This window comes from Lycium barbarum, chromosome 4, assembly GCF_019175385.1.
Source record: "Lycium barbarum isolate Lr01 chromosome 4, ASM1917538v2, whole genome shotgun sequence".
NCBI lineage: Eukaryota > Viridiplantae > Streptophyta > Magnoliopsida > Solanales > Solanaceae > Lycium > Lycium barbarum.
The window spans coordinates 109,831,494-109,842,879 of NC_083340.1; the positions used below are offsets into that span (position 1 = coordinate 109,831,494).

At 32.5% G+C, this 11,386-nt stretch overlaps 1 protein-coding gene across 1 annotated transcript; it reads right to left on the minus strand.

Annotated features, from left to right (window-relative positions):
• Positions 1-627: 627 nt before the first annotated feature.
• LOC132636225 (probable polygalacturonase At3g15720) lies at positions 628-8,189 on the minus strand. Its single transcript, XM_060352968.1, has 10 exons — positions 7,909-8,189; positions 3,916-4,035; positions 3,255-3,392; positions 2,968-3,129; positions 2,588-2,614; positions 2,109-2,316; positions 1,451-1,532; positions 1,262-1,370; positions 1,024-1,140; positions 628-911 (listed from the first exon to the last, which is right to left on the minus strand). Exons 1-10 carry the CDS (start codon positions 7,912-7,914, stop codon positions 678-680), a joined length of 1,203 nt encoding a protein of 400 aa, XP_060208951.1. The 5' UTR covers positions 7,915-8,189; the 3' UTR covers positions 628-677.
• Between the last annotated feature and the right edge of the window lie 3,197 nt (positions 8,190-11,386).

The following is an 11,386-nucleotide window of genomic DNA, read 5'->3' on the forward strand; positions in this document are numbered from 1 at the left end:
AGATGGTTTGGTCATGTGATGAGGAAATGCACGACGGATGCCCTAGTACGGAGGTATGAAAGGCTGGCTATGGATGATTTAAAAAGAAGTAGAGGTAGGCCGAAGAAGTATTGGGGAGGGGTGATTAAACAGGACATGGCGCAGTTTCAACTTACTGAAGACATGACCTTAGATAGGAGATTATGGAGATCACAGATTAGAATAGAATATTAGTAGGTAGTTGAGCACTGTCCTGCTTATTATTACATACTAGTAGTCGTAGTATTATCCTTATAGTTCCTTGTCCTTCGATTTCTGTTATTATCTGTTGTTTCTTGTACTTCGATGGTCGCATTACTTTTTGGTAGTTATTGTTCCTTTTTCTGCTTGTCATGCTTTATATAGTATGTATGGCCTCTTCATTTTTCGTTATTTCTTTTTCTAGATTGCTTTGAATTGCTTTTCTTGAGCTGAGGGTCTATCAGAAACAACCTCTCAACCTCTCAAGTAAGGTAAGGTCTATATACACTCTACCCTTTCCAGACCCCACATTACGGGATTATATTGGGTATGTCATTGTTGTAATAGTACCCTTATAGTAGCTTTGTGACCAACCAATCGCTAGTTTTTTGTCAAATCCAATTAACATTATTCAAACGGCTATGGTAGTAGATAAATGTAATATATCCTCCATATAATTATCCTTGTGACAAGCAAGATACAGGAGCTGAGCTTGAAGAGGCTTTTCCTTGGGCATTATTACAAGTAGCAAAAATCTTTTCTCCAGGCACAACTGGAGTTATGTTGAGATTCTCCATCTCAATGTTGGTGCAAGCTGTGCTACTGCTACAATTCAAATTTATTGCTACCTTGCTGCTTGTAGTTCCATGTATTTTCTTGTATGTTACATTGCTCACTTTGACTGCACTTACCTGTTCAACATTTTTCAAACAAAAGATAACTTCAAATTTCTAAGTCTTCTTTATAAAATAAAAAATGTTATATATATATATTTTTTTTTTATTTTTTTTTTTTTTTTTTTACCTGAGGTTGACATGACTGACCACCATTGCAATAATTCTGATCAATAATGATTGGGTTTCCTACATTTTTGAGGTTAATATTCTCAAAATGTATAGACCTAGCATATCCAGAACCACCCTATGAACGCATGAAAGAGATATTTTAGGAAAATTAGTGTATGCATGCAATTATTCAAAATTATTTTATCCCATTAATCTATACTCTATAAGATATATGAAAGGTGAGACTTTTTTGTTACCTGCCATGACTTAATTCTAACACCGTTTTGGGTTCCCTCTAGGTAACAATGCGTTACATAGACGTTTTCCACATTAGCAAATGTGTTATTTGGACCTAAACTTCCGATACTACATACAAAATATTAGTTATTATCCGCATAATAATAAACTGAATTTCCCATTTATAGTAACGAAAAAATGTAAGATACCTTATACCATGGCCTGGTCCACATGAAATACCAGTAATATTGATATCAGAGCACCCAGTATTGACGGCAATGCAGTCATCACCTGTTTGTTGTTCATTTATTTTTGTGATTTAATTAGCTTTAGCGTGAAAAATTAAACATCATATGCAGTTAATACAAAAGAGTCCCAACATCAATATCCTTAGTAGTTAATACATCATCAATCAACTTGAAACTCCAGGATAAAAATACTGTCAACCTCTATTATTGGTTTTGTAGGTAAATTCAAGAACGGAAATACTTAGAAAACAGTATGAAATAAGGATAATGTGAAATTATGTTTATCCGGTCTCAACAAGATGCTCTGGTAACATTTTGGTTATATTATACAATCAATATTCACATAATTAAACCCCAAGTTATGCATTTCGATTACTTTTCGAGATAATATCTTAGGAGAACAGTTATATGTAATTAGCAGTTATACCTTTGGATTGCTTTTTTTTTTTTTTTTTTTCAAAAAACGTTCTAGTTTGATTTCAAAAAAACAAAAACGTTCTTTTAATAAATGCGGTTATTTGCATTAATCCTTTTTTGTAAAATTTTAACAAATCACTTTTTCTAATCTATAAACAGGCTGAACATTTTAGGCAGTAGGAAGAAAATGAGAATTAAGTACCTGTTTGAATAATGGAGTCTTGAATTTGAAGCTGGCTAGAGAAAAAGATATCGATACCATCAGTATTGCGACTATAGTTTGGTGCACTTATATGAATATTTGAGAAGGTTACTCCCTTGCTGTAAGTAACGATTATATGGTTTCTCGAACTATTCACTAGCCGTATTCCACTCAATCGAAGCCCATTACAATAATTAAAATGGACAGCCTACAAAAAGAGGGGGGGAAAAGACTCTTTGTAATCTTGTAAGGAATACATAGGCAAAAATGAATAGACTCAACTAATAAACTATACTAAAGGATATAGCACAAGGATTAGATCGATTTAAACATATTTTACAGGAAAAAAAAAGAAAAAAAGAAAAAAAAAAAAAAAAGAGGAAGTTCAACTAGTGATTCGTGTTAGACGCACCCTTGTATTTGAAAATCATTTTAATTAATTTAACAGAAAGTGACTACATTATATATGTACGCCATACCGTTGGCTTAGTGCAAGTCCCGTTCACCTGAAACAAATAATATCACTTGTTAATATTTATGCAAGCAATGTACTGTTAAGAATTTGCTTCTAAAATGTTAGTAGAGTATAACATTAAAGTAGCACGTTTGTTCTCTTCGAACTGTGAATGTCGTTTGTTGCAACTATTTGCAGTGTGGTCAGTGCAATATCAAATTAATTGCAGTGTACAGTACAGAACTACATGGTTTGAACAGAGTTCAATTGAATCACATTAATTTGTCAGAAAATTATACCGTGGAGATAAGGTAAGTAAAAACAAATTTTTATGTATACATGTGAAGTCCTTAACTTAGTGGAAGTTTCTAAATTGTTTTAGCTAGATTTAGAGGAGAGACGCACCCTGGTACCGCTAGGAGTGTTCCACCAGCGCTGGCCATGGCCATTGATAGTACCAGAACCATTTATGAAGAGACCAAAAACTCCTGTAAAATAAATCCAACTAACATTTTCACAACCTGTCCACGCATCTGGATCCTCCGGTGCTTCAATGGATCCTGATAACTGCAAGTAGGGGCGTCAAATGGGCGGGTTATATGCAGTCTGCAAGCATTCTCCAACTTGTAATATATCATTTTTCAGATGAATATTCATGGGCTTGAAGAGAAATCGAAGCATCTTATACTTACTTGTATCTGAATATTGGTGGACTTGCAAGGCCCTTCGAATGTAATGGGCCGTACTAGAAATGACCTTCCACTTGGTACAAGTATTGATGGATTTTTATTTTCATCACTACACGCAGCTCTCCAAGCTTGTTTGAATGCCTATAATCATGGAATCATAAGGTGTAAATTACTGGAAAAGAACAATTTTTTTTTCCTTTCTATGTTGATTTTATTCTCCTTTCCTGGAAAAAAGGAGGCCCTCAATCAAAGTAAAAGATCATTTCATTCTCGATAATTACTAAAAAAGATCTTCTGCAATGCCTATATATATATATATATGTGTGTGTGTGAATTGTTGTATGCATATACCGTATATGTATTTAAATCCAGATGATACACATTTTTTAAAAAGTTTAACTTATATACGCCGACAATTTAAAAACATTTACAAATATATCAGGTCACCTTGATTCTTGGCTATAGCGTGTCTAATTTTCAAGATTACATATCTCAACTTTAATGGAAGGTTATTTGCAGATATCTTAAAGATAAACTGATTGTGCAAAAAATCTTTAGACTATTAGAATGTATAAGATAAACTCATTTCATTCACGCTTATTCACAGAGTCACACTTAACAGTATTTTTTAAAACAAATTAGCAATTGAAGTTATTTGTGTTACTTGAGTGTCATCGTGCACTCCATCTCCAGCAGCGCCATAACTCGTTACATCAAAACTAACAGCAAGACTTCTTTCCAGAAGAAGTGGAGTAATACAAATCATAAAGATGAGAGCTCGATCCTGCAAAATTTTAGGCGCAAGAAACAAAAAAAAAAATAATCATGATTACCGATAAAAGTCGTAATAACTATAGCGTTGATGAAACAAGTCTAACATAACAACAACAACAACAACAACAAAAATCCAACTCAAAATAAATAATTAAATCAAGAAGAGTCTTAATTAGAGCATATGTACTAAATTCAAAAACTTAAGAATATGAAAATTAACAATTCGTATAAGACAATGAGCTCACCATTCTAAACGAGTGCATAATAGTGAGCAAAGCTCGTTCCTTTTCCCTTTTTTTTTTTTTTGGTTGTACTTTTTTGGTTTGGAGGAGGGCCTCTGTCCACTTCTCAGCATTGCATTTATTATAGGAAAAGATTTTCTAAAATCTACTTCATGATTCGGATCCTTTAGGTATAAATGTAGGGGTGACAAAATTAACTCATGAAAACATAATTCGTCCAATTTGCTTAAGTTTGGATGGGTTAATTAAACTACCCTTTATTAAACCAGTCCAATTTAACCCCTCAAGTGGGATAAGTTCATAACTGATCTTTAAAGCAGTTGGTCTTTATATTTTTAACCCATTATGAAAAGCTTAGCAGAAGTAGCCTACATTATGTTTAATCTATCAACTATAACCGCTTCCGATTTAGGTGGGCAACCCGGAAAATATACATCTACAGGAATTAGCATATCGACTCCTCGAACAGTACTATAAGAATTGGTACTGAACATCCCACCTGTAATTGTATAGGCTCCCATAGCAATAACATATTTTGGTTCAGGCCTTTGCTCATATAATCTCACTAAAGAGGGGGCCATTTTCATTGTTATTGTTCCGGTTGTAAATTAGATCTGCTTGTCCACAAAATTTCATCATCTAGCTATAAAAATTGACAAAACGCTAGGATAAAAGGTAAAATTCTCTAATTTCCTATGGGGAATTAACTACGTAATTAAGGATAAATAACTCAAAATACAAAGGAAAATTTTTACACTAACTTTATTTCTTAAAATATACGATTCAATTAGATTTTTTAAAAGTTAAACTTATACGACAGTAATCTTTTTGTTATCTATGTAATTCCATTTTAATGTGGAAAGAATATGTTGTTTGATGTGGAAAAAATATGATATTTAAAAATATTTGAATTTGAATAGAACGACAAAACTACTTAAAAAATTTAAGTTATATTGGAAGATAATATATTTGAATTGATATAAAGAATCATAGATTTGAAAAAGTGCATAATAGAAAGTATGGTTTAATTCCTTTGCCGCTTTGTAACCGGCTCATAGTTGATTGAGTATAAAATATGGATTTGGTTAAATGAGTTTGATGAGTTAAATAGGTATATTATTAAAAAAATTGGCTTTGATAACATGGCATGTCAACTAAGAGAGATGGAGGCTTTTGAGGTGTTTAGTATATTTTGAGGAAAGGGAGGATAGCACTTTTAGTCCCTATGTTAATGGTTTATTATGATTTTAGTCCCTATGTTAATGGCTTATTATGGTTCAATTATATTATGTGAGTGATTTTACTCCTTCAACTAACATATCCTAGAAATTCTAACAGAAAGTTAATTCCACCGAGGGACAGTTCTGGTATTAACTTTACTTGATGAAGAACTAGCGACCCTAAGCATTCCGAGGTTCATCCATGATCCAGGCGAAGAAAAGCTCGATATGGAAAAACCAAGAATAGCTTTTGCAAGGTTGTTATACCACTGCCTACAATTTCTGGTTCACGGGATACTTCCACAAAGGGAAAAAAAGAGCCACATAACAAGATTTAATCATCGTTGTTGTCAATAGAGTTTTAGGAAAAGTTTTCCTGCATCTTTTTCATATAACTCTAATTCTAATCAACCAATGAACATGCTCAACAAATGTTTTTTTTTTTTTTTTTAATCCAATGCAGTTGAAGGCACTTTGCAATCCACTAAATTTGGAGGTGAAGGAGATATCAAAGAGGGTTGGTTTAAGCAGCATTCTCATTTCTCAGGCTCCAAGAAAAGCTTATGTTATGTGTGGGGGGTTTTGGGGGGGAGGGGGGGGGGGGGGGGAGGGTTGTTTCGATCTGCGCAAACAGCAAGATAAGTAGAAATTTTGGAGGAAATAAGATATATTGGCCTCTTACAATTCGAATGGAAGAAAATGCTCTTTTCAGATCTCTTATGTATTTTTTTTCAGATTTCTTATGTGTAAAAATGAAGATCTATTACAAAAAGATCATAAAACTAAAAAAAAATGTAAAGGGTCAAAAAATCATTTCTCTCGCAACTGTGCATTTGCGAATAATGATGCACACGAGGATTAAAAGTTTGCAGAGATATATAAAACATTGATCCAAGATTGGAGGATTCAAATTGGAAAAAAAAAATCATCCATAAGAAGCAAATTAAACAAATGGTGCAGGTTGTTCGTTACAAACAAACCAGAAATTTGATATCAGAATTGCCCTTGATGAAGTTAACTTTCTATTAAATATTTTGGGGGTCTGTTAGTTGAAGAATTAAAATCACTTACATAATATAATTGAAGGTCAATGGTGGTAAGTTAGATAACACAAGGACCAAAATCATAATATAACATTAACATGGGGACTAAAAGTGCTATTCTCCCTTTGAAGAAAATAGTGATAGTTGAGTACTTTATTGTCCTAGAAACAAAAGTCATATTTAGAAGCAATTCCCCAAATTTGGGTCATCATCTAGGGAATTAACTCATTTATATGAGGGTTAACCTATTGGGGAGTCAAACAATTCTTTTTTTAACTATAATTTTCTCGAACTCTTTTCATATACATTAATTATGCAGACTTATAGTACTTTTTATGTAGCTTACAAATATGTAAATTTTATTATAAAATACTCAAAGAATCTATGTTTAAAATGGTAGTAAAAGAAAAAGCAGTTTGACTTCCTCAAATATGTTAACCCTCGTATAAATTGGGACGGAAAAAATAATTATTGTACTTAAGTAAAGTTATTTATGATGGAGTCAAAACCTATTCATTTTTAAATGAAAAGTAGTTGCTGAACCAATTTAAATAATAGAAAATATTAGTCACCTTTCCCCTTTTGATCAATTGAATTTCAGCAGTTGTGTGCTTTAAAGTAGAATTATTAAGGACTTATTTGGTCACGAGAATCATTCATCTTTTCAGGAATAATTATTCACTTTAGTTGAAAATAAGTGTCTGGTGATAAAAAATTTAAATCCAATTTGAAGTTGAATTCTAAATTTGAAAAAGTGCTTCAAATTTATTTTTCAACTCCATCTTCAAAATTTCAAATAAAGTGTTATCTTCTCTTTTTGGCAAAAAGTATAACCAAACACGGTCACTATCTTCAACTCCTAACTTTATAAATTTTAAATAAACTGAAAAATATTTGAAATACATGGTCGCCTACTAAATAAAATAATGACATTTGATGAGCTAGTTTGTCAAATAGTGTAAAGAAGATATTAGAAGAAAAATTGAGGCTAGGTCGAATGCAAACAAAAATGGACTGCCATTATTGTTTCGTCGTTGACCAAACAATCCTTTTCCTTTTTGGTTTCCCATCATCTCCGGTCCAATTTACTCTTTGGTTTCTTGATGAATCAAACCAAAACCCCAGTTCATTTTATCGTGCACTTTACAGAACTTTACCCTTGCCCTTTATCTCAGAACAAATAGACTCATGAAACCAAACACCTTTCATGGACGAAACAGAGAACAAAAACATATTTCAATATCCATTAAGCTAGCTAACTCAAAACTAAATCAATCGAGAACAAAAGATCACTAAAGAGGAAACGTTTAAAGCACATGATAAAGACATGGAGATTAGATAAAGAAGCTGAAAGAGGTGAGGAAATAGGAATACTAACCTTCATAGCTGATTACACGAACAGGTAGCCGTCACGGATCGCAAACCTTTCCTCAGCTGACCAATTTAAATGTAGTTTGATGGTGTGAGTTACACCAATTTTTTATATAGAAATGGTGTGGGTTTTTTGTGTGTGCTCTTTTAGTTTGTGGTGGATATTGGCGGTGAAGGAGTGAATTTATGGAGGAAACATTGGCAGTTTCAATGTTGCCTCCTCATATGATGAATATTCCCTGTATCTATGTTTTATCTAATGGAGCGGTACGGGTGGGCGTTCGGTTTTTCGATTCGATTTTATCAAATTTTGATTTGGTTATTTCGGGTTCGGTTTTTTGAATGTGGACACCAAACACCGAACCAAACTAGTTCGGTTCGGTTCTTTCGGTTTCGGTTTTTTAAAGTTCAGTTTGGTTCTTTCGGTTTCGGTTTTTTAAAGTTCAGTTTGGTTCGGTTTCGATTTTTTTAATATAATATTAGAAGCGATTCCATTGACACTAATTCATATTCTCAAAAGCAATAAAACATAAAACTGATAAATTGAAATCAAAATCAAACAAACAGGATACACAAGAACAGAAAATTATAATCATGATATAGGATTACTAGGTGTTATATACATACCGTAAGAATAATTAAGAAAACACATAAAGGACATACATTAATCCTAAAGAGACATCCTAGTTACCTTTCTTTGTTAAGGATATTTGATTTTTTCAATTGAAGTGGAAAATTAGGGATACAAATGCAAAAGAGGACTTATTACAATTGGGTTTTTTTTGCTTTAAACTTAATGGGCCTGGACTATTTTAATTTTTTTGGGTAATGTATTAAATTTCGGTGCGCGTTCGGTTTTCCAGTTCGGTTTTATCAAACTTCGGTTCGGCTATTTCGGTTTCGGTTTTTTGACGACGGACACCAAACACCGAACCAAACTAGTTCGGTTCGATTTGTTGAAGTTTCGATTCGATCCGGTTCGGTTTTTTTCGGTTTTCGGTATTTATGCCCAGCCCTAGTTCTATGAGCAGAAAATGTGAGAAATTTAAAGTTGGCTAGAGAAAGAGCAATCAATACCCATAAGTATGCCACTATATTTTGGTGCACTTATAGGAGAATTACATTCGTCTCAAATTATCTTGTCGTGTTTTTTTTTCCTTACACGTTCCGTAAAAAAGATATTAATTAGAAGAAATTTTAACTATTTTACTCCTATTTATATTTTAAGATAAATTTTTTATTTTATTTATGTGTCATCTTTCTGTAATTGAGATGTTAAGTCTTCAAGAACAATTATCATTAACAATGAATTAAAAAAAGAAAAATGAATTTTGTGTTAAACTTCTAAAATTACAAATAATTTGAGACAATTACTTTTAAAAAATATAATAAATAATTTGAGATAATTACCGTATTAGTGTGGGTAAGAATAAATCGTTCCTCGAACTATTCACTAGCTTTATTCCACTCAATTGAAGCCTCCCATTACAATAATTAAAGTAGACAACCTACAAAGCGCGGGGGTGGGGGTTGTGGGACTCTTTGTAAGCTTGTAAAGGAATATATGTGCAAAAGGGAATAGAGTCGAGTATAAACTATAGTAAAAGGTAAATCGCATAAAGATTAGTATTTAAACAAATTTTACAGAAAAGAAGCAGTTCAACTAGTGATTCGTATTAGATATTTGGAGTTGGCTCCCCTCCAGTGTGCACTTGTATAGCTTACACGTGTTTCATGAATTAGTCGATGGACCAGATTCAATTTATTAACCTAACAATGTTAACTATTATTACCAGCATTCTCTCTCCTCTCTCTAACTCTTTCCTTTGGGTGCTAGCAAAAGCCCCGTCGTTGGCTCCCATTAGAATTTTGACTAATTTATCTTTGATTGAAATGCTTTTTTTGTGTAATTAATTTACGAAGAGGATTGGTTGTGCTTTCTTTTGAATATATTTACATGTATAAGGTGTTAGTACAATATAATTGAGACGTTTCTTGAATAGCCGGAGTCGTAATTCTCTATTATACGATGATATGTAAGTCAAAGTTGAACAAACTATGATACGATAATACCGTACCACAAAATATAAAAACCGAACTTAAAAATACCGAACCATACCAAATTAATTTGATATGATAATGGTATAGTACTTTCAAAAACCGAAAACCGAAAATCGAAAACCAAAGAAGGGAGAGGAGAGAGAATGTTGGTAACTATAATTAATATTGTTAGGTTAATAAATTGAAGATGGTCCATTGAATAATTCATGGGATATGTGTAGATGTGGTCGGGTTACGTCTAACTTGGTCGAAGCAAAATATCTGCCATTAATCACGTCTTAAATTGATTAGTGTTAAAAAGATTCATGTGCAGAAATGGACTTTAATTCGTCATCCCTCTTTTAGATCCAATTAAGTTCCTTTTTGGTGAAGAGGAATTATTCACAAAAGTCATGTATCTAAGTTTGTTCGAGATTAACAATTCAACGGTCTTCAACTAATTCCCATTTGATGTTTTACACAGTGGTCTAGATTTCCCCAATTCTGGGAAGTCGACAGACAACTTACAAATTTTGTTGACAATTGAGATACCCGTTTAACGTTTTGTCAAATCCATCTGGATGGTTTCTATTTCTATTTTATTTTATTTAAAACTAGATAATTTTATCACGCTTCGGGCGGTCACAAATAACTTCATAATGCTTATGAATCATCATTTTCTAATATCGGAATATTAAGAATAACAAAAAGGTAGATTTTTGTTAAAATTAAGGATAATTAGAACATTTTTCAAAATATATATATTAGAAGTTTGGTATTGTCATATATATCAAGAACCTAAATGATTGCAACACTCTTTCTCTTTGATCAATTGTATCTTCTACATATTTTGTGGTCGTAGCATTTGTTCCTTGGATATAATTCGCTTCTCAATTGAATGATTTTTCATGAAATAATCTATCATCACCTTTTCTATTTTTTTTTTTTTTTGTGTACATGAAAAATGTAAAATATTCAATTTGACTGCATACTCATTCTCAAGCCTCTACCAGCAAGTTTTCCTTGCTCATCTATGTCGTTGTCTTTAAGCACTCATAAACATGAGAAAGATAATTAGCCCCTCCTCGGTATGTGTTTTTTTTTTTACAACAATGGACTATTCTAGTGAGTTAAGACTTAGAGAAACGGAGCATGAGAATTTTGTAAGAGATTTGATGCAAGTCCATTCAATTCATAGTAGATTTTGTCCATACAATAATAGAAAAGTGCCCTCGCAACTTGTAGCTGCTACCTAGCACTTCTGAAATGGGCAGGCTTACCTTTAACAATGGGAGATGAAATATTTTTTTTTCTTCCTCCAGCAACCAGCATGAAGTTGATTGAGTTTTATTAAAACAAAATAGTCTGTACATAATAAAATTGGCCAAAAGTGCTTACAATAAGACTAGCAAAACAAAACAAAATCAAGAAAACATACTGCTGCT